The 25,024-nt window shown below is 38.0% G+C and overlaps 1 protein-coding gene across 1 annotated transcript in view; it reads right to left on the bottom strand.

The window, feature by feature from the left end:
- LOC102867983 (chromosome unknown open reading frame, human C12orf4) overlaps positions 1 to 25,024 on the bottom strand; it is an 84,807-nt gene that overhangs the window by 27,124 nt on the left and 32,659 nt on the right. The window contains exons 6-9 of the mRNA XM_006891297.1: positions 15,739 to 15,845; positions 15,164 to 15,361; positions 14,072 to 14,200; positions 2,249 to 2,323 (exon numbers count right to left, since the gene is read on the bottom strand). Coding sequence (XP_006891359.1) covers positions 2,249 to 2,323; positions 14,072 to 14,200; positions 15,164 to 15,361; positions 15,739 to 15,845 — 509 coding nt within the window. The remainder of the gene's footprint in view (positions 1 to 2,248; positions 2,324 to 14,071; positions 14,201 to 15,163; positions 15,362 to 15,738; positions 15,846 to 25,024) is intronic.

The raw sequence follows: 25,024 nt of genomic DNA, 5'->3' as shown, positions 1-25,024 counted from the left end.
TCTCCCCAACCCCAAGGACAGTCCCATTCTACAACAGTGGCATCATGTAATATTTGTCCTTTTGTGACTCCACCTAGCATTTCTTAAGCTGAAGGAACTGAAGAACAAATTCAAGCTTTGAGTTGCAATACTTCAGGATGCTATGGGCCCAATATTGAATGACCCAGGAAGCATCAAAAGAAGATGGAAGGAGTACATGGAGTCACTGTACCAAAAATAATTGGCTGACACATTAGAATTTCATGAAACTACATATGATCAAGAAGCAATGGTGATTAAAAAGGAAGTTCAAGCTGCCCTGAAGGAATTGGGGAAAAAAACAAGGAATTGATGGAATATCAACTGACATATTTTAACAGACAGATACTGCCCTGGACGTGCTCACCAGGTTATTCCAAGAAATTTTTAAGATAACTACCTGGCCAACTGACTGGAAGACATCTATATTAGTTTCCATTCCAAAAAGGTGACCCATCAGAGTGTGGAAATTATTGAACAATATTACACGCAAGCAACATCCTGCCAAAGATCAACCAAAAATGACTAGAACAGTACATCAGCAGAGAACTACCAGAAATACAGGTCAGGTTTAGAAGAGATCATGGCACTAGAGACATTATCACCGATATCAGATGGATCTTGGCTGAAAGTAAAGATTACCAGAGGCCTGTCTATCTGGGCTTCATTGTCTATGCAAAGGCATTTGACTGTGTGAATCACAATAAATTGTGGCTGACCTAGAGGATAATGAGAATCCCACAACACCTGATTATGCTCATGTGAAACCCATAGTTGGACCACTCTGGCTGCACCTTCTCCAAGAGGTATCTGTTCTTTTGGCAGTTTATGGGATATTCAGCATTCTTCTCTAGCACCACAGTTCAAAGGCATCAATTTTTCATTGTCCTTATTCTTTGGCACATATATTATCTCTGGTGGCTTTGGTATATGTGTACAGATACATATCTACATACACACACAAACACAAAATTAAATTTATATGAATATGAATATAAATATATATATATTGTTTTTGTTATGTGTCGACAGGTCACTTTGTACCAACCCCCTATGTACAAAGCCCTGAAACCTGCTCTATTCTGTGCCAACCTTATTGTCTCTGACACACCTACCCTTATTACCCCAGTCGCTGAATCAATTCATCTCACTGAGGGTCTTCCTCTCTTGCACTGTCCTTCCACTCTCCTAAGAATGATGCCCCTCATCAAGGACTGATTCCTTCTTGCAACATGTCCAAAATATATCAGATGAAACCTCGGAATCCTTGCCTCCAAGTAGGAGTCTGGTTTCACCCTCTCCCGGATGAATGTTTGTTCTCCTAACTGTCCATGGTATATTCAGTACTTTTCTCCAGTACCACATCTCAAAGGCATCAGTTTTCCTATCATCCCTAGTCATTATCCAGCTCTCCAACACACAGCAAGCAACTGTGAAGACTATTGCCTGGATCAGGCACAACTTAGTCTCCAGCCTGATGCGTTGCTCTTCAGTACTCTGAAGAGGTCTCTGACAACAGACTTTCCCAATGCAATTCGTCTCTGGATTTCCTGGCTGCTGGTACTTGGAGCCAAGCAAACTAAAACTGTTAACAATCTCAATCCTTTCACCATCTATCATGATGCTGCCAATTGGTGCAGTGGTAAAAATCTTTGTTTTCTTGATGTCGAGCTTCAATTCATATTGAAGGCTGCAGTCCTTGACCTTCTGCAGCAAGTGCTTCAGGTCCTCCTCAGTTTCAGCAAGCAAGGTTGTGTTATCTGCATAACACAGGTTGTTGATGAGTCTTCCTCCAATTCTGATGCCACATCCAGTCAGAACACCTCAAGTGGGTTTTGAAGGCTATAAATTGCAGGGATGACATTGCCCATATTTCTCCCTTGGAGAAAATGGTAGATTGCAACCACCAGAAAGCTATTGGCCTTTGGATTAGCAGTGCAACTCCCTAGGGACTCTGCCACCAGAGCTCCCTTACGAAGCTTTTTTTTAAAAAAAAAAAAAGAAGTAAAGAAAAAGAAGTTGTTGTTGTGCCTTAGAGTCAGAACAGAACCGACCCATTCCTGATCATCTGGTGGGTTTTCAGAGGCAGATAATCGCATGGGAGGAAATTGTCCAACCTCCTCCCACCGAGCAGCTGGTGGCCTTGAACCATGTGCCTTAGGGATTGCCACACAGCTTCTTACCACAAGGCTACTAGAGCTCCATAATAGTAATATAAAACGATACTCACCAGGTAAAATATTTAAATAGTTTCGGTCAGTATTCTTAGTCTTATCATCATGACTTCCATTTTGGCTTCCAGAATCTATTAATAAGATAAAACAATGTTAGAAAAAATAGTAGCAACATATGAAAACCTATTATTACTACTAACCCTAAAACAATCATAACAATAGAAACATACTAAGCGGACTGACCCTCTATGCAAGTTATTCTGCTACATATTTTACATGTATGGTCTTATTTAGTTCTTACAAAACTTCTGTGAGGTAGGTACTCATATTATCCTTATTTTACAGAGGAAAATTAGGAAAGAGGCTCTGATAACTTAATCAAGATCTCAGCCCTAAGATTACAAATCCTATCACCACATTAGAGATGCAATAACCCTCAGTTTTTCATGTGGGACGCTCTTGGCACAAATTTAACGACACATAAAACAACTTCACTAGATAGTTATAGTGTAGCCATCTTTATTTTTAGAATCTGAGTCACTGTTAAAATACTTGTTCAAGACTCCAAATAAATGGTTAGCAGAACCACAGATCATGTCATATTTAACCCAAATTTGTTATTTCTTATCTATGAGTATATACAATTTATTCCAAACATGTAAGTAAGACTTCATTTCAAATACAAAATTTGATTTTCAGATAATTAGTAGTTTTCATTTCTTTTTCCTTTTAAAAAAGTATGCTTTAATTTATTTAGAGGGATAAATGATGATTAAATAAGAAACATCACTGTTGATAATTATAGTTACATGCATATAAACCTATGTTCAACAGATAATACATCAAAATTTTTAAAGAACTATTTCTAAATTAATAAATCAAAATTATTATTACATATTTAGTCCAGTTAATTTAAACTATTTTGGAATTCATTTTGTAAAATCATCATCAGAAAATCCACGAGAAGACAGAAATTCAAATGAGTAAACTGCAAATGCCAAGAGAATATTAGAGTTTCAAAAACATTCTAAGTAGAAGTAACTTAATATTTTCGCCCAGTGACTACTCTGGTGAATTGATTTATAACCTGTCTCTTGTAAATGCATGTACTTTATAAATAGATAGGGCAAGAGAAATTATGTGTTACAAAACCTTATTTCATTGAATATTCTTTTTCTAATAGAGTCATACAAATGACAGGCTTTGAACAAATGTCTAAAATAGAAATATGAGCAATGAACAACAAATAAGGACCTTCATTTTACTCACATAGAATCTGAATAAGGTCCTCCCCACCCCAAGTAAATAAGAGGTAACAGTTCATAGTTCAATCCTTTTTCATGTTTTGAAAATAGCATCTGGCTAGTAATATAAAGAGAATGAATACTATTTTTAAAATGTTTCTAAAACACCTATAAAAACATAATTTTTATTTTTTATCATGCACTGCAGAAATACAACGATGTCTAATATCTAGCAAGAAAAATGAAATGATGAAATAGCAAGTACTTGTGTAATAGGATGCTAATATGTAGAACCAACTCATAGACATACACAGGAAAGGAAAAGACTGAGAAAGAATGTCAACAAAACTTTTCTATAACAACATGTGGGCTCCTTTAAGAAGTTGTCTTTTATAAACCTACTTGTCTCTCTGACTCACTTAAACCACAAAGTAGTTGCTTGAACAAGAACAAAATAATATCATGATATGCACACATTGCCTTAACCGTATGTGGTTTTAAAACTTCCTGTCATTTACTGCACACATTCTAGCTCTCACAAATACATATACTTGGCACCCACTGCCTTCTACACCTGTCATAATGTCCACCTTTATGCTTTTAGTCAGTACAACGAATAATATGAAAATTGCTTCTGATTACATTATTATTGGTTTGGATATGGTGGAAGAGGAAGATGGTAGAGGAGAACATACTGTAAATCCTAAATGATTCTTCATTAGAATATACTTTCACACTGCCTTTTTTTAAATTATTATTAATTTCAATGAACATCTACAGAGATTTTGGAATTCCATTCATTCATTGTTGCACTTTTCTCCCCACCTACCTAGCCCCACCCCCAGCCCCACCCCCAGTTCGCTCCTCTCCTTGAAAAGCAAAAGAAAAACTTCTTCATTGGTACACAATCCCCCAACCCCCACACATCCCTACCCCCACCCCAAGTATACTCCACTCTGCAACCCTCATTCAGGACTCTTATGATAATCATAATGCCCTAAAATATATTACTTTTAAACTATTCTCTCCCTCATCAGTTTCAATGCAGTAAACATAATTTATCCAGTTTTTCTCAGTCTTACCCCCATCCCAGTGTCAGCCTCATTCTACAACAGTGGCACCATATAATATTTGTCCTTTTGTGACTGAGATATTTCACTCAGCATAATGTTCTCCAGGTTCACCCATTTTGAATAATATTGTATGAGTTCCTTGTTTTTCAATGCAGTGTAGTATTCACACTGCCTTTTTAATGCTCACCTTGGCTCTGTAACATATACCACATAGTGGCAAAAAAAAAAAAAATCACAGTACCCTAGTGGTAGTATAAACTGATGGAGCCTCTACAAGGAGAAACTTCTTGTTTCTTCTTGTTATCAAAAGGACAAGTGGCATATATTCTTTCTTTAACTCTAAAATGTCTCTTTGGGAATCTTTTGAAGGCTCTTATCTTTGACCTTCTGTAGCAAGTGCTTCACGTCTTCTTCACTCTCTGCAAACAAGGTTGTTTTATTTGCGTAACACAGGTTATTTATGAGTCTTCCTTCAATCCTGATGCAACATTGTTTATAGAGTTCAGGTTCTTGAATACAGATTGAATAGGGATGGAGAAAGGATACAACACTGACACACATCTTTCTTGATTTTAAATCATGGGGTTTTCTTTTATTTCATTCCAAAAACTGTGTCCTGGTCTATGTATTAGTTTCATATGAGCACAGTTAAGTGAGCTAGGATTCCCATTCTTCTCATTGTTATCCATCATTTGTTATGATCCAAAAAAAATGCCTTTGAATAGTCAATAATACACACATAAACATCTTTTTGGTATTCTCTGCTTTCAGTTAAGATTCATGAGACATCAATAATAATATTCCTCATTCCATGGCCTCTTCTGAATCCCGCTTCACTTTCTGGCAATTCCCTGTCAATGTACCATTCCTGCCATTTTTGAAAGGAAGATGTCATTACAATGATCATTATAATGACAGAAAAGAATATTGTTGTTGTTATGTGCTATCGCATTGCTTTTGACTCATAGCGACTCTATACATAACTCTGAACCCTGCTCTATCCGGAGACAACCTTATTATCTCTGACACACCTACCCCCGTTACCCCAGTCACCGAGTCAATCCATCTCATTGAGGGTCTTCTTCTCTGCACTGTCCCTCCACCCTCCCAAACATGATGTCTCTCTTCAGGGGCTGGTCCCTCCTTGCAACATACCCAAAATATGTCAGACAAAGCTTCAGAATCCTGCCTCCAAGGAACATTCTGGCTTCACCCTCTCCAGGACAAAACTGTGTGTTCTCCTAGCAGTCCATGGAATATTCAATACTCTTCTCCAGCACCACAGCTTAAAGACATCAATACTCCTTCTATCATCCCTAGTCATCTTCCAGCTTTCTGATGCATAGCAAGTAATTATGCGAACCATGGAATTGATCAGGTGCACCTTGGTCTCTAGATTGACACTGTTGCTCTTCAGTACTTTGAAGAGGTTTCAGACAACAGACTTTCCCAGTGCAATTCATCTTTTGATTTCTTGGGTGTTGGTAGCAAGAGTGTTGATTGTGGAGCCAAACAATTGGAGCTGAGCTTCAATTCATATTGAAGCCTGTAGTCCCTGATCTTCTGCAGCAAATGTCTTAGGTCCTCCTCAGTTTCAGCAAGCAACATTGTGTCATCTGCATAATGCAGGCTGTTGATGAGTCTTCCTCTAATTGTGATGTCATATTCCTCCTCATAGAGCCCAACTTCTTAGATGATCTGTTCCACTTAAAGATTGAAAAGATATGGAGATAGGATGCATATTTGGTGTACACCTTTACACCTTTCCCCATTCTGAACCATGCAATGTTTCCTTGCTCTGTTCTGATGACTGCCTCCTGGTCCAAGTATGGCTTCACATAAGCACAATCAAGGGTTCTGGGTTTCCCATTCTTCTCAGAGTTAGCCACATTTTGTTGTGATCCACAGTCAAATATCTATTCTCTGCTTTCTGCCAAGATCCATCTAACACCAGTTATAATATCCCTAGTACCAAAGCCTCTTCTATATGCAGCCTGCACATCTGGTAGCTCTCTGTTGATGTGCTGTTCCAGTCTGTTTTGGATAATTTTCAGCAGTATCTTACTTGCATGTGTTATTAATGATATTGTTCAATAGTTTCCGTCCTCTATCAGGCCATCTTTCTTTGGAATGGGAACAAATATGGATCTTTCCAGTTAGTTGGCCAGGTGGTTTTCCTCCAGGTTTCTTGGTACAATTTGGTGAGCAGCTAGGGCAGCGTCTGTTTGTTAAAATATGTCAATTAGTTTGTTGTCAATTCCTGGGGCCTTGCTTTTTTGCCAATTCCTTCAGAGTAGCTTGAACTTCTTCCTTCATCACCACAGGCTCTTGCTTATACATTGTTTCATGAAATTCTTCTCAGTCATCCAATTCCTTTTGGCACAATGACTTTGTATACTCCTTTAATCTTCTTTTAATGCTTTCTTGGTAATTTAATATTCTGCCCAAAACATCCTTAACTATTGCAACTCGAGGTCTGAATTTGTCTTTAGTTGCTTCAGCTTAAGAAATGCTAAGTGATAGCTTCTTGGCATTTTAGCTAAGATCAAGTGTAGAATTGCTAACTGATGATAGAAATAAGACAAGACAAAGAAATAAGAGGTATCCAAACTGGCAAAGAGGAGGTAAAATTATCTCTAAAGCAGATTACATGATAGTATACTTAAAAAACCCTGAAGACTCAGCACAAAACCTATTGGACATAATTGACCAATTCTTCAAAGTGGCAGGATACAAGATCAACATACAAAAATCAACTGGATTTCTCTACAGGGACAAAGAGAATATAGAACTGGAGCTGAGAAAAACAATACCCTTCACAATAGCTAATCACAAATACTTGGGGGAATAAATCTAACTAGAAGCACAAAGAATCTATTCAAAGAAAATTATTAAACATTACTACAAGAAACAAAAAGAGACCTGGAGAAATGGAACCATATACCTTGTTTATGAACAGGAAGACTCCATATTGTAAAAATGACAATTCTACCAAAGGCAATCTACACGTTCAATACAATGCCAATACAAATACCAATTCCATTCTTCAACGAGATGGAAAAGGCAATTTCCAATTTCATTTGGAATGGAAAAAAGCCCTGGATAAGCAAAGCATTCCTTAAAAAGAGAAACAAAGTAGAAGGCATCTCATTCCCTGATTTCAAATCTTACTACACTGTCATGGTGGTCAAGACAGCATGGTACTGGTACAATGACAGACACATAGATCAATGGAATAGAATTGAGAAGCCAGAAATCAGCCCATCTACCTATGCACAATTGATTTTTGACAAGGAGATGAAATAAATTAAGTGGGGAAATGACAGCCTTTTTAACAAATGCTGTTGGAAAACTATCTGCAGAAGACTCATGCAAGATCTACACCTCACTCCATACACAAAAACCAACTCAAAGTGGATCAACGAAGGACTATAAACTTCATCAGAGAAAAGCTTGGAAGAACTCTAAAAATCCTAATCAACAAAATAAACAGTCTTCCAAGCATCCTGAAAAACCTACAACTAGAGGATAAAATAGATAAATGGGACCTTCTAAGAATAAAATAATTATGCATATCCAAACACTTCTCCAACAGGGTAAAAAGGGAAGCCACAGACTGGGAAAGAAATATTTGGTAATGACATGTCTAATAAGGGACTTATATATAGAATAGTCGAGCACTACAACAAGAGAAATGTAAACAACCCAACTGCAAAATGGGTATAGGATATGAACAGACACTTTACTAAAGTTCAACATCTCAATGTTGAACAAATACATGATGAAATGTTTAAAATCCCTATAAGAGAGATGCAAATCAAAACAACTATGAGATATCATCTCACCCCAGTAAGAATAGCAAAATTTAACAGAATAGTAAACAACAAATGCTGGTGAGGAACCCTTATTCACTGTTGGTCGGAGTGTAAAATGGTGTAACCACTGTGGAAGGCAATATGGCACTTTCTCAAAAAGTTGCAAATAGAAATACCATTTGACCCAGCAATTCTACTACTGGGAATATACCCTAAATAAACCAGAACTGCCACTCAAGCAGATATATGCACACTTATGTTTATTGCTGTTTTGTTCATAATAGCAAAAAAATTAGAAGTAACCAAGTGCCCTTCAACGAATGAATAGAGAAACTGTAGTATATTCACACAATGGAATACTATGCTACATTGAAAAACAAGGAACTCATGAAATATTATACAAAATGGATGACCTTGGAGGACATTATGGTGAGTGAAATATCTCAGTCACAAAAGGAGAAATACTGCATAATGCCACTGTTGTAAAGCAGGACTGACGTTGGGGTTGGGGAGAAACTAAGAAAAGTGGGGATAAATAATATACATTGCATTGAAACAGCTGAGGGAGAGAACTGTTTGAAAGGAATATATGATTAGGTATCATTTTCATGACAAGAGTCCAGAATGAGAAATGCATGGTGGAGTGGACTAGGAGGGGGACTGTATAACAATGAAAGAATTTTTTTTACTTTTCAACGAGAAAAGTTATCTGGGGGGAGGGGTGGGCAGGCAGGAAAATGTGCAAAAATGAATGAATGGAAATCTAAAGTCTCTATAAGCTTTCATTAAAATTTCAATAAAAATAAAACAACTATGCGATATCATCTCACCCCAGTCAGAATTGCAAAATTTAACAGCAATCAACAAATACTGGAGAGGTTGTGGAGAAACTGGAACCCTTATTCACTGTTGGTGGGAGTATAAAATGGTGCAACCACTGTGGAAGGCAATATGGCGCTTTCTCAAAAAGTTGCAAATAGAGATACCATTCGACCCAGCAATTTCACTACTGGAAATATACCCCAAAGAGACCATAACTGACATCCAAGCAGATATATGCACACCCATGTTTATCATGCCTTTGTTCACAATAGCAAGGAGTTGGAAACAACCTAAGTTCCCATCAGCAAACTGAATGAATAGAGAAGCTGTGGTATATTCACACAATGGAATACTATGCTGCATTGAAAAACAAGCAACTCATGCAGTATTATTCAAAATGGGTGACCCTGGAGGACATTATGCTCAGTGAAGCATCTCAGTCACAAAAGGACAAATACTGCATGGTGCCACTGTCGTAAAGCAGGACTGACCTCGGTGTTGGGAGGAGACTGAGAAAGATGGATTTAATAATGTATACTGCATTGAAACAGATGAAGGAGAAAACTGTTTAAGAGGGAAAATTATTAGGGATTTTTGTCATGACAGGAGTCCAGAGCAAAGGCTGTACAGTGGAGTGGACCTCAGAAGAGGAATTGTAAAATAATGAAAGAATTTTTCTTTTACTTTTCCAAGAGGGTAGTGTACTAGAGGGGAAGGTTGGGAGGGGAGAAAAGTGCAACAATGTAAATTTTGATTGAAATGAATAATAAATTTTTAAAAATGGTAAAAAAAAATTAAAAAAAATTTAAAAAAGAACAACAACAACAAAAAAAGAAAATGCTAAGCGAGTTTGGCCCTTTTGATTTTCTGACTCCAGGTCTTTGCACATTTCATGATAATACTTTGCTTTGTCTTTCTGCACTGCCTTTTGAAATTGTCTGTTCAGCACCTTAATTTCTTGATTTCTTCCCTTTGCTTTGGCTTCTCAGTGGTCTAGTGCAATATTCAGGGTCTCTTCTGATATTCACCTTGGTGTTTTCTTCCTCCTCTGTCTTTGTAATGACCTTTTGTACTCTTCCTGGATGATATTCTTGATATCCTCCCACAGCTTATCTGGTCTTCTCTAATTAGTGTTCAAGGCCTCAAGCCTGTTCCTGTGATGGCTCTGAAATTCACGTGGAATAGACTCAGGGTTAAATTTTGGTTCCTGTGGATTTGATTTAACTTTCTTTGCTTCAGCTTGAACTGGAATTTAAAGAAGCCAAAAATAAAACAAAGAAATGCTGAAGAAAGAGGAACAGATTCCAATGGGCAACTCAAGAAAGAAGACAAAACAAAGTATTAGATGAAATGTACAAAGAGCTGGAGTTAGAAACCCCAAAGGGAAGAACATGTTCGACATTTCTTAAGCTGAAAGAACTGAAGAACAAATTCAACTCTGGAGTTGCAAGAAATGAGACACAAACAGAGATTTGTACATCAGTGTTCACAGTAGTGTTATTCACCATCACAAGAACATGGAAGCAGCCCAAATGTCCAAGCACAAGTGAAAGGATGGAGAAACTGTGACAATTACACAATGGAAAACTATGCAGTATTTAGAAGCAATGATTTAGGAAAAATACTATGTAACTTGGGAGAGGCTGGAGAGCATTATGCTGAATGAAGTAACATAGACTTACAAGGACAAACACTGCTAAGACAATTATTTTAAAAATAGAACTAGTAAAACATGTATGGGACCTCAAGGGAGGAGAGGGCTGAGGATGGGTAGGGGTGAAACCACAGGATTACACAGGTTGGTGGGGGCGGCGGGAAGTACATGGGAAGGACCTGGGCAAAAAGACAGAGTAATGATGGGCAAAGTCCAATGGGAATTAATTTTATAAAATAAAATACATGAGAATGATTGTATGAAATACAATGTGAATGAAGAATAGTGTGAAATACAATGTATATGATACTTTGTAATCAAATAAAATTTTTTAAGAAAAGGTTGAAGTAACACACAGAGTCACTATATCAAAATGAATTGGTCTGGTCAACATTGAACCATTTCAGGAAGCAGCATCTGATCAAGAACCAATGTTAAGGTAGGAAGTTCAAGCTGCACTGAAGGCATTGACAAAAAATAAGGCCCAAGCAATCAATGAAATATCACATGAGGTTTCTGAACAAATTAGCCTTTGCCAAGAAATTTGGAAGATAGCTACTCCAGCTGACTGGCAGAGATCTGAATTTGTTCCCATACCAAAAAAAAAAAAAAGAAAAATCCAACAGCGTGCAGAAATTGTTGAACATCTTAAATATTGCATACAACTGATATGGTGATAATAAATAAGATTAAGAACTAAGTATTCTTTGAAAAAAGCAGAGTACAAAATGGTGTGGTTAAGAACACACATGTGCTTATGTATATGTCAATACATGTGCAGAAGATACACAGGAAAGAAAATGGTTGCCTCTAGAGAGAAATATTCTGTGGTCATTGAAGAGACAGAATGTTCCTTTGTGCTGTTTAAACTATAATCTTTGAGACTACAAACTGTAACCTCTTAGACCTATAGATAGGATTAAAAAAATAAAAAACTTTTCAAAACTGTACTAAGTACACAGACAAACTAAAACAAATGCTAATAACCAAGTTAAGGTTTGATAGCGACATTTCAGGAAAAAGGAAGAATTTTATAAATGACATTGGGAATCAAAGGAAAGATTCCAAGCAAAGACACAGACGTATCTCTTTACTTAGGGCAAAACCACTAATATATAGTACCCAACAGAAAGGCTGAACTTTATGAGGAGAAAAGTGGCATCAGGGTGGAGGAAGACCCATCAACAACCTGTGTTATCTGATGGATGGAGGGAGGGGTGGGAAATGGGAAAGATCTGGTGGGGATCTGTAAAGACTGGACAATGGTGGGCATAGTTCAACACTGATATAATTAGTCAGAATGATTGTATGAAACACAATGTGAATGAAGGACAGTGTGAAACAAAATGTATACAAACTTTGTAAGTAAACCAGTACAAAAACAACAACAAAACACAACCCACCAAAAAACAACCTGCATTATGTAGTGGACACAACATTACTTGCTGAAACACTGGGAGGGCCTGAAGCATTTGTTGCAGAAGATCAAGGACTGTAGTTTGCAATATGGATTTAGGCTCAACATCAAGAAAATAAAGATTTTCACCACTGGGCCAATTGGCAGCATCATGATAGATGGAGAAGAGATTGACATAGCTAACATTTTTAGCTTGCTCGGTTCCACAATCAACACTCTTGGCACCAGCAGTCAGGAAATCAAAAGACAAACTGCATTAGGAAAACCTGATGTCAGGACCCTCTCCAGAGTGCTAAAGAGCAAGGAAGTCAGTGTAGAGACTAAGGGGTGTTTGATCCAGGCCATGGTGTTCGCAATTACTTGCTATGCATCAGAGAGCTGGACAATGACCAAGGATGACAGAAGAAGAATTGATGCCTCTGAGTTTGTGATGCTGGAGAAGAGAACTAAACATACATTATAGAGTGCCAAGAGAACTAAAGGTCTATTTCAGAGAAAGTGAAACCAAGCTGCTCCTTGGAGGCAAGGATATTGAGACTCAGTCTCACATACTTTGGGCATGCAGCCAGAAGGGACCAGTCTTTGGAGAAGGATATTATCCTTGGAAAGGTTGAGGGACAGCGCAGGAGAGGAACACCCCAGATGAGATGGATTGACACAATAACTAGGGTAATGAGGGTAGGTGTTTCAGAGACAGTGAAATTGGCTCAGGATAGAGCAGGGTTCAGAGCTACTGTGTATAGGGTTGCTATGAGTTGTAGTAGACTCAACAGCGTATAACAACAACAACAACAATGTAATATAATGTTTTCTTTGAAACAACACAAGTACAAAAGCTAACTAAGAAAGGATTCACAGTACATAGTAGAGTTAAAGGTCTGATCAGCTTAAATATGATTTGTTCTATTTTATTTCCAGGGCACTGAGAACAACGTTTTCTAGGAGCCAATATATTAGAACCAATAGATTATTGAGAATATATTTAAGCCATTAAATACAAAAGTATGTTTTATGACTTTATGACTTTGATACAATATGACAAAAAAAGAAACCTTGAAAATACTTGAAATGACTATTGGTGTTATATTTAGTTATTATCTAAGCACATTTACAGTGCTAAAGAAATATAAAAATTTCTTTTCAACATTCATTTTGCAATTAAAGAAGAGTAGAATTAGTCTGAAATAAGTTTCTGAGCTTTTATTTCACTCACATCTCTCTTTAACTATCTTGCTATGTTGTAGATACAAGGCTACTGGAGAAAGATGCCATGAACTTTTGCCATAGCTGTAAAAATATTTTTAAGTAATTTTCTCCAATAGTTAGGACATTTAATTGAAAATAACAGAAAAAAGCAGTCATTCAAGGATTTAAAAAAAAAATAAAAAACAAAACCCAAACCCCAACTCATATGATTGACTTTATGTTACTTATGTAGATCAAAGCTGGAACATGTTTTTAAAAAGGTTTAGTCGGTGCTACTTTTTTGTCTACAGTTTCAATATCATCTGTACTAATAACTGAATCAAAATTTTAGAGCTATAGCAATTTATTCAAAATACCAACTTTCCAATGGAGGCCTACTTCAATTTAAGCATAGCATTAAAATTTTTTTTAGCATTAAAATTTATTAAAAAAGCTTTTGTTAAGAAACTTGAGCAAAATCATGCAGAAAAATAAAATTAAGAACAGATTTCAAGTTTCTAAAGATCTTAATATTTTATTAATTTCCTTTATCTACTTTTTCATCAATACAATTTTCCATATGATTTTAATGATGACACATATAACAAGAGATTGAATAAGAACAGAAAATGAAAAGAACTTTTTTTAAGAAAATTGCATTTTACTGACCTGGTGATTCTTTCATTTTGTTGCTGCGCTGGGTTCTAGCATAAAGTACCACCTGCTGGACAATTTCCAGTTGCTCTTCAATTCGAGGAAAATGGAAATCAGTGCATTCTTGGCAGACAGTGGCAAAATCTAAGGGATCCAAAACATTTACAAATTTCTAAATATAAACCACTAAATATGTAGAACTTTCTTATATCCAACAAGTTGTAGTCGAGGGGGAAAATAAAACTCACAAATCTGATTTCTTGTATTTATTCTCTCAAAAAGTACCTTATTAATTTAGGATTTAAAAATTTTGTTCTCTTCAGTAACTTAGTCTCTCAATCATCAAAACCAGCAACCCATTAACACAAAAAATATTGTAATATATTTTCAATTCTTTTAAAAAATAACAGACCTTTGATCATAATCTAGTCCCAAAAAAGCATTACAAAAATGTAAAAATGTTTATATTTGCAATAAGAAATAAATTTGGTTCAAGCTTATTTAAAAACCAGATATATATTTAATATAAAGGAGAGCTCTGGTGACCTGGGGTATGGAGTGCACTGCCAACCCAAAGCCAGGAGGTTTGTGCGGAGCAGTTACTCTGCGGGAGAAAGATGAGCTATGTACAAAATGTGAGTTGTCATAAGCGGAAAGATAGAATTGTACCTAGCATACTTAAGTCTATTACAGCATATTTAAAAGGCATACTGTTTTGGTTTTTTGTTTTTTTTTAAGGCAAAACTGACTAAAATTAATTTAGCCAGGGTCTTCTAAATGGAAAAAACCACATTAATATTCTGGTTGTTGTTTCTGGTATACCTTGGAATAAGGATTCGAGTGTTCTCTAAAAGCACTATTTATAATATAATAAAATTTTAAGAAAAACTAATTATGAACAAAAAACCCCACCCCAACCTAAACCCTTCTCCACTGAGTAGTCTACACGTGCTAAAGCAGTAAATCAATCTGAAATAGCTAGGTTGGGCTACTTGAAAATTGAGGTGATCAGAACACTTTTTTGGTGTCTATCTTCTAAATTTATTCCCTTGTAAGGATAGTATTAAAAAGAGAAACTAAATGGAATAAATATGAGTGTTAACATACCTCTTTTAATTCCACTATAGGAATTGATTCGATTATCTACTAGCAAAACCAGGCCACAAAGAGATGTGGAATAAAGCGACAGTGCTGTTTGGAGCCGATGGAGCTTCACGCCGCTGCGATGATTCCGTTTGTGCTTACAGAAATCTAGCATATCTGCTCTTAGCAATCTCAGATTATGCATGGTCTTCAACTGGGCTCCTGGAGGTGGGAGACAGTTTCACAAAAACACTTAGACAGCTGCAAAAACCAGTGTAACATGATGGACATCTCAGTAGCAAGAATCCAATAAATATGCTGTGTGATAAACATACAGCTTCTTATTTTTAAAACTATTAATATATACTCATTCTATTTGCAATATGTCACTTATAAGTGAAAACAAAACTTGAGGTAAAAAAACTATAGGCTTTTGTAGAACAGAATATAATTTGGAATTCAAAATAACACAGGCATATCTTACTCCTAAGCTAGAGATTTTTCATAAAGGATAACAAATTAAAACTTAAAAAATTAATATACTTGAGTGATATGAATGGAAACCAAATTACATAAAACCAAACCTTTACTATACTTACCTAAGTGAATAGTAAAACTTTCTTCTAATTTTCTCTGTTCCTCATAAATCCTCCCATTTGCTTCTACAGATTCTCTGAATTGACTTGGCTGAACTTTAATTTCTTCACTGAAATGAATAAAAATTATTTGTATGTTTTATTTGTATATTTGTCAGGAACATTTTTTAAAGGAAAGCAATCTTAGTATGAAAAAGAGAAAAGTGCATGGCTAAAAACGTATTTAAATTTATTCCTAAACAAAGGCATTTGACTGTGTGGATCACAACAAATTGTGACTAATCTTGAGGAGACTGGGAATCCCAGGAACAACTGTTTGTGCTTATGTGAAACCTATACTTGGACCAGAAAGCAGTCTTTAGAACAGAGTAAGGAAACACTGTATGGTTTAAAATCAGGAAAGGAATGCATCAGGAATGTGTCCCATCTCCATCCCTTTTCAATCTATATGCAGAACAGATCATAGGAAGGCAGGGCTTTAAAAGGAAGAATGTGGCACCAGAATTGGAGGAAGACTCATCTACCTACACTATGCAGATGACACAATGTTGCTTGTTGAAAGTGAGTATGACATGAGGCTCTTGCTGCAGGTCAAGAACTGTTGTCTTCAATATGGATCAAAGGTCAACATCAAGAAGATAAAGATTTTCACCACTGGGCCAAATGACAACACCATGACAGATGGAGAAGAGATTGAGGTGGTAACAATTTTGCTTGCTTGGCTCCACAATCAACACTCCTGGGACCAGCAGTCAGGAAATCAAAAGATGAACTGCATTGGGAAATCTGTTGTCAGGGTCCTCTCCAGAGTACTAAGAAGTAATGATGCCGGTCCAAAGACTGTGTGCCTGATCCAGGCCATGGTCTTTGCAATTACTTGCTATGCATCAGAGAGCTGGATGATAACTAAGGATGACAGAAGAATTATTGATGTCTTTGAGTTATAGTGCTGAAGAAGAGTCTTGAGCTCCGCCTCACATATTTTCAGCACATGGCCAGGAGAAACCGGTCCTTGGAGAAGTACATCATGCTCAGAAAGGTGGAAGGACAGCACAGGAAAGGAAGACCCTGGATGAGATGGATTGATACAGTAACTGGGACAATGGGGGTAGGTGTGTTGGAGTCAGTGAGACTGGTTCAGGACAGGGCAGGCTTCAGAGCTGTTGTGCATAGGGTCGCTGAATTGCAGGCAACTCGATGGTACATAACAACAATAAAACATATTCTCACTCTATGGTGACAACCATTAAGGACCACTAGGTTCCAAAATTTCCATGATCTTTTATTTCTGCACACTAAGTCGTCGTTGTTGTTGTTATGTGCCATCGAGTCACTTGCTACTCATAGTGACCCTATGTACAACGCCATTCTATCCTGTGCCAACCTCGCCGTCTCAGACACATTCATTCCCACCACTCCACTCACAGAATCGATCCATTTCATCTAGGGTCTTCCTCTCCTGCGCTGCCCCTCCACTCTTCCAAATATGATGTCCCTCTCCAAGGACCAGTCCCTTCTTGCAACATGCCCAAAGTATGTCAGATGAAGCTTCAGAATCCTTGACTCCAAGCAGCATTCTGGCTTCACCCTCTCCAAGACAAACCTGTTTGTTCTCCTAGTAGTCCATGGTATGTTCAACACTCTTCTCTAGCACCACAACTCAGAGGCATCAATTCTCTTTCTATCATCCCTATTCACTGTGAAACTGTCCAATGCATAGCACGTAATGGCAAAGACTATAGCTTGGATCAGGCGCACCTTAGTTTCCAGCCTGATGTCGTTGCTCTTCAGTACTCTTGAGAGGTCCCTCACAGCTGACTGTACTAGTGCAATTTATCTTCTAATTTCCTGGCTGCTGTTACCAAGAGTGTTGACAGTGGAGCCAAGTAAACTAAAACTGTTAACTATCTCAATCTCTTCACCATCCATACTGATGGTGCCAATAGGCCCAATGGGGAGAATCTTTGTTTTCCTGATGTTGAGCTTCAATCCATATTGAAGACTGCAGTCCTTGACCTTCTGCAGCAAGTGCTTCAGGTCCTCCTCAGTTTCAGCAAGCAGGGTTGTGTCATCCGCATAACGTAGGCTGTTGATTACCCTTCCACCAATCCTGATGCCACATTCCTCTTCGTACAGCACAGCCTCTCAGATGATCTGTTCTGCATACAGATTGAAAAGGTATGGAGATAAAATACATCCCTGACAGACCCCTTTCTTGATTTTGAACCATCCAGTGTCTCCGTGCTCTGTTCTGACGACTGCCTCTTTGTCCAAGTATAAGTTTTGCATTAGCACAATCAAATGTTCTGGGATTCCCGTTCTTCTCAGAGTCAGCCACAGCTTGTTGTGATCCACACAGTCAAAAGCCTTTGCATAGTCAATGAAGCACAGATAGACATTCCTCTGGTATTCTCTGCTTTCTGCCAAGATTCATCTAACATTAGCTATAATATCCCTAGTACCACGACTTCTTCTAAATCCAGCCTGCACATCTGGCAGTTCTCTGCTGACATATTGTTCCAAACGTTTTTGGATAATTTTCAGTAGAATCTTGCTTGCGTGTCCTATCAATGATATTGTTCGATAATTTCCGCACTCTGTTGGGTCACCTTTCTTTGGAATGGGAACAAATATCAGTCTCTTTCAGTCAGTTGGCCAGCTGGCTGTCCTCCAGATTTCCTGGCATAACTTCGTGAGTCACTATAATACTGATTCATATATTACCATTTATTATTTCCTAATAGCCTAAAAGAATGGTTAAATGAAATGACTATCTTATTACTTTTCAATTACAATATATTTTAAAATGTATTACTGTATCCTATGTCTGTGCAAAACTAGAAAATAGGTGCAGGTTCAAGACTGAAATAAAAAAATAAAAAAATCACTAGTGGCAAAAAGCTGCACTGCAACCCCAGAGGCACACAGTTCAAATCCACCAGATGCTCTTTTGGAAAAGGAGGGATAATCTCCTCCTGTACGAGTCAGATCTCATTTGATGGTACACGCATGCACAATAATAAAATAAATTTTAAAAAATCACCTATAGTGAGGGTCATTTTGATGTAGTCACAATCTCCATGTTTACTTTTCTTTCTCTGTACTACTTAATACAGTATATTCCTTTCATTTAAGGGTCTCTCTTTGCTCTGCTTTTCTGCTCTCCCTAAAAGAGCTTCCATGGATATTACTATAACTGTACAACTATTCATTTAAATTTTCACTATAAACTGAAGATGATAAATTAATTATCCATATCCTTGGTTTCAAAGTTTGGGGTTAGTCCCAACAATATCATTAGTCTTACCAACTACCTTTGCTAGTACATAACTACATTTAATGTAAAAATAAATTTATATTAGTTAAATATCATCATTTAAAGCTGTAGGAAGTTGCAAAGAAATGTTGTTCCTTCTCTAATAGGGAAAAGAAGTCAGATAATCCTAAAAAATCATACTTCTATTGGCCTCATTAGGAGTTTAGGTAACAAAACAACCACATAAATGGAATTCCAGACTATAAAGCCCCAAGACCTCTGGTGCCATAGTCCGTAGAGAGTTGTGTTGCTAATTCTCTGGTGGTTCTAATCCAATGGCAGCTCTGAGGGAAAAAGATGGGCAATCTCTTCCTATGAGATTTGCAGCCACTGAAAATCTGCTGGAGGGTCAGCTATGAGTTGGTTCTAATTTGATGGAAATAAATTTGAGTTTTGGGGCTTTTTTTAAAAATTAAAGATAAGACATATGAACAAATTAATCTTTATTCATGGAAGAACTAGGTGATGGTCATATAAAAGGGTAAGAAGAAATCAGCTGAAACACTGACAAGTTTTAAAAAACCAGGTATGAATACACATGCCAGTTTAAAAGAGCTTGGATTCCCAAAAGGCATTTGTATGCACCCACAATATGACTGGGGCATGGCAAAAGGTGAATGAACCTCACCCAGGTGGAAAAGGCATACTGTAGTTGATCTGTTGACCAGCTGGTGCTGAAGACAGGCAGGACGTCATGCCATTTCCCTGAATCTTTGCTCAAGAGAAGGAACATTCTCAAGTTAAAAGCAGAAACAAACTGTTAAAACAACAAACAAATATGTCATGGAAGAAGTACAGCCCAGATGCTCCTTCAAAGCAAAGATGATGAGACTTCATAGACTTATGTACTCTGGATATGTTTTAGGAGGAGCCAGTTCTTGGAAAAGGACATCATGCTTGGAAAGGTGGAGGAGCAGCAAGAGTTGACCCTCAACAGAATGGGATGACATTGTGACAGCAACAATGGGTTTAAGCACAACAGTGAGTGGGAGTATGCTGCAGGACCAGCGACATTTTCAACCTGATGTTCAGAGGGTCACTATGAGCTGCGTTGACTCACTGTACCTAACAACAAAGACTTAGACAAAGTCCATCAGTTCTAAGGGATAATCAGGAGAAGTCTGTCTACCATCCTACCCGAAAGACATGGGCAAAGATACAACACGGCGGGAAGAGGAGTAATAGTAAGAATTCACAGCAAAATTCCTTGTGGCAAAATCCTGCACCAGTACCAAATGGAGCTCTGTTACTGTTGAAGCAGGGCCAGGAAAGTCTCTCCTACTCAAGACCAAAAAGAGGTACAAGCCAGAGTTTGTTGCTACAGTAGAAGGAGAGTAAGAAAAGTACATAAATGTTGTTAAGTGTCCTATGCTTGGAGCCCAGATGCATAGGACACACTTCCAACTAGCCATCCTAGTGGATATGAAGTTTTATGTCACTTTACTATTCCGTAAAATTAGGCTAGAAAAAGAAGCAACAGGTACCAAAATTGGAAAGAAAGGAAGAAAGAAAATGGTCTGAAATAAGATCAGCAAAGGGGAAAAGAACACAAAACAAATTTTTTTAAAAAAATAAATTGTCTAAACTAACAAGATGAAGTGATTGTCTAGGTAGAAAATCCCACAGAATCTAGGAAAAAAAGTCACTAAAACGAATAAGTTAGTTAGGAAGACGGTAGGTATAAAATCAATATATATGAACCCTTTTATTTTCCGTACAGTTGAATTTATTTTGATTCATAGTGATCTTATGACAGAGTATTATTTCCTCATAAGATTTTCTAGTTTGTAATCTTTATGGAATCATATTGCCTGGTCTTTTTTCCCCCAACAGCTGCTGCTGCTGTTGTTGTTAGGTGCCACTGAGTTGAGTATGACTCACAGGGAACCTGTGAACAAAAGATCTGACCCCAGTTCTGTCCTGGGCCTCCTCACACTGCCTGACACACCAGAGCCCATTGCAGCCATAAATCACTGATTTTTGCTTAGCTGCTGAGCAATGGGACTCTCAGGGGTCCTTCCTATATACTACCAGTGGACAAATGGAAACTAAAATTATGATCACTGTCGCATTTACAGTAGCATCCTCCCAAATTAAATGCTAAGGTACGTAGGTGCTCTGGTGGCCTAATAGGTAAGGAGTTACAGTGCCAATTCAAAGGCTAGTGGTTTGAATCCACCCCTGTTTTGTGGGAGAAAGAGGAGCAATCTCCTCTCATGTGATTTACATCCTCTGAAAAATCTCTGGAGGGTCAGTTATGGGTTGGTTCCAATTTGATGGCACCTAACAATAACATATCTAACATAAGCCCAATCCACTGCTGCCGAGTTGGTTCTGACTAATAGCATCTCTACATACCTTTCCAAAGGTATCAATTTTTATTAGATCAGATTGCCTTATCTCTTCTGCAAAGCAAGCTGGCCTATCAATAATCACACTGAATAAGAATGGCTTAAATGCACTATTTTAAGAGAAATAGAGTAGAAGAATGGATAAAAAACCAAAACCCACCAATATGCTGTCTATAATAGACACATCTAAGAAATTAGGAGAAAGAAAAGATAGACAAAAATCAAAGGGCGGGGGGCGAGGTGGAATATACCAAGCAAATGGCAACCAAAAGAAAGCAGGAGTGGCAATACTAATCTCTCATAAAATGGACTTCAGGGTAAAAACCAGCTTATGAGACAACAGATGACACTATATACTACTTAAATATACAACAGAACAAGAAAACATAATCTTAGTTAGTATCTGCACCAATTGACAGAATTGCAAAATACACAAAATAAATGTTAACTGATTTGAAGAAAGAAATAGCTCCACAATAGTGGCAGGAGACTTCTATATACCACTCTCACTGAAATACAGGACAACTAGAAACAAAGATGCAAATAAATAAACTATACAATTAGCCAAACTGACTTCATAGACATATACAGAGTACAAAGAAAGTACTCTATCCAAACAAAAGGATCTCTGGTAGCCTAGTGGTAAGAAGCTGCACTGCAATCTCAAAGACACATGGTTGGAGTCCACTAGCTGTCCCACAGAAGGATGGTTAGTCTCCTCTGTTTTTATTTTACTGCCTCTAAAAACTGGCTGGAGGCTAAGCTATGGGTCTGTTCTGACTCAATGGCAAACAACACCATCACTCAACAAAAGCCCAATTTCTTCTCCAGTGCAATCCTCCAGAACGGACCATATGTGAGGGCACAAAGCAATTCTCGGCAAATTAAAAAACAGTGAAATACTACACAGCATTTTCTCAGACCACAATGCTGTAAAATTAGAAATCAGCAACAAGAATATAAAGGAGAAAACACTATTCATGGGGAAGCTAAGTAACACAGAAAATGTTAAAGAATCAACAATAATACTAATAGTAGATCAATTCACTAGAGTGGCAGGATACAAGATCAACATACAAAAATTAGATTTCTCTAATGTAACAAAGAAAACACTGAAAATAAATTAAGAAAAGCAATATTGTTTACAATAGCTAACCACAATATATCTACAAATAAACATAACTTCTTGTTGTGTGCTGTAGAGCTACCTGTGACTCATAGCGACCCTATGTACAATAATTCTGAACTCTGCCATATCCTGAGCCAATCTTATCATCTCTGACAGACCCAATCCCACTTCTTCAGTCACTGAGTCAATCCATCTCATCCTGGGTCTTCCTCTCCCACGCTATCCCTCAACCCTTCCAAGCATGATGTTCTTTTCCAAGGACTGCTCCCTCGTCACCACATGCTCGAAGTATAGGAGACAGAACTTCAAAATCCTTGCCTCCGGGGAACAACCGGGTTTCATCCTCTCCAAGACTGATCCGTTTGTTCTCCTGGCAGTCCATGCTATGCTCAATACTCTTTCCAGCACTACAAGTCAAAGACTTTGATGATTCTTCTATCATCCTTAAGACACTGTCCAGCTCTCTGATGTATAGCAAGTAATTGTGAAAACCATGGCCTCTATCAGGTACACCTTAGCCTCCAGACTGACACCATTACTCTTTAATACTCTGGAGAGATCTCTGACAGCAGACTTTCCTGGTGCATCTCAACATCAAGAAAATGAAGATTCTTACCACTGATAGGCAGTATCAAGATGGATGGAGAGAAGGTTGAAATTGTCAACAACTGCTTGGATCCACAAGTAACACCTTTGGTACCAGCAGTCAGGAACTAAGGAGACACACTGCATTGGAAAAATCTGCAGTTAGGGACCTTTCCAAAGTACTGAAGAAGTGATGTCAGTTGGAGGACTAAGGTGTGTCTGATTTAGGCCATTGTCTTTCTGATAACTAGCTATGCATCTGGGACTTGGACAATGAATAAGGATGACAGACAAAGAATTGATTACTTTGAGCTGTGGTGGTGGAGAAGAACACTGAACAATGCATATATAGCCAAGAAAATGAACAGCTATGTCTTGGAAAAGGTGCAGCAGGAGTGCTCCATGGAGGCAAGAATGATGAGGCTTTGCCTCATATACTTTGGACATGTTGCTAGAAGAGAATATTCCTTGGAGAGGGACATGATGTTGGGAAGGGTGCAGGGTCGTGAAGGAGAGGAAATTCTTCAACCAGGTGGACTGATATGGTGACTGCTGCAATGGGCTCTTGTGTGTCAGGAAGTGTGAGGATGGCACAGGATAGAATAGGGTTCAGATCATTTGCTCTCAGGGTCACTATGAATCATGCTCAACTCCATGACACCTAACAACAACAACAACAACTAATCCCCAAACCATAAAGATAATCAGATAAAAAGACAGAAACTTATTTAGAAGTCCTATGGAAAACAAAGATTCTCACCACTGGGCAGACTGGCTTCATGATAGTGAAGAGATTGAGACTGTTAACAGCTTTAGTTTGTTTGCCTAACTAAACTTTTGTTGATTGGATCCCCAATCAACAAGGATTGTTGCTGGCTGTACCAGCAGCCAGGAAATTAAGATAGATTGCGTGGGGAAAGTCTGCTGTCAGAGATCTCTCCAAAGTACTGAAGAGGAACGATGTCAGTCTGGAGACTAACGTACACCTGATCCAGGCCATAGTCTTTGCAATTACTTATGAAGTATCAGAAAGCTGGATAATGACTAGAGATTATAGAAGGAAAATGGATACCTTTGAGCTGTGGTGTTGGAGAGAGTATTGAATATGCCATGGACTGCTAAGTGTCCTAGAGAGGGTGAGACCAGGCTGTTCCTTGGAGGCAAGGATTCTGAAGCTTTGTCTGACATACTCTGGGCATATTGCAAGAAGGGACCAGTCTTTGGAGAGGGACGTCATGCTTGGGAGGGTGGGGGAGAGACAGCACAAGAGAGGAAAACCCTGGATGAGATGGATTGATTCAGTGACTGGGGTAACAGGGGTAGGTTTGTCAGAGACAGTAAGCTTGGCACAAGAAAGAGCAGGGTTTAGTGCTGTTGTATTATGTTGTTGCTATTAGTCCCAGGTGATTCGATGGCACATAACAACACCACCAACAACAACACCAACAATAACAACGTGTTACAGATATGGAACTCTGGTGGCCTAGTGGCAAGAAGCTGCACTACAACCAAGAAGGCATGTGATTTGAGTCCACCAGCTGCTTTGCAAGAGAGAAATACAAGCAATCTCCTCCTTGTGATATACTGCCTCTGAAAACCCGCCAGAAGGTCAGCTATGAGTCAGTTTTGACTTGATGGTACACAACAACAATGACAACATGGTGCAAATAGGTTTTCAAATATAGTAAAAAATGTACCACCAGGAGAGAACAAAATAGTAGAGAAATAGAACCTTCTATAAACCAAATCCTTGTGCACATAAAAAAAAAACAAAAAAAAACCAGACCCTCAAATAGGGTAAAAAAGAGACTGTTGTTGTTGTTGTTGTTATGTGCCGTCGAGTCGCCTGCGACTCACAGCGACCCTATGTACAACAGCCCTAAACTCCGCTCTGTCCTGCGCCAATCG

This window comes from Elephantulus edwardii, unplaced genomic scaffold, assembly GCF_000299155.1.
Source record: "Elephantulus edwardii isolate Elephantulus edwardi_28Jun2011 unplaced genomic scaffold, EleEdw1.0 scaffold00096, whole genome shotgun sequence".
NCBI classification, from domain to species: domain Eukaryota; kingdom Metazoa; phylum Chordata; class Mammalia; order Macroscelidea; family Macroscelididae; genus Elephantulus; species Elephantulus edwardii.
The sequence above is the reverse complement of the archived record's forward strand: the minus strand, read 5'-3'. Positions and strand labels throughout refer to the sequence as shown.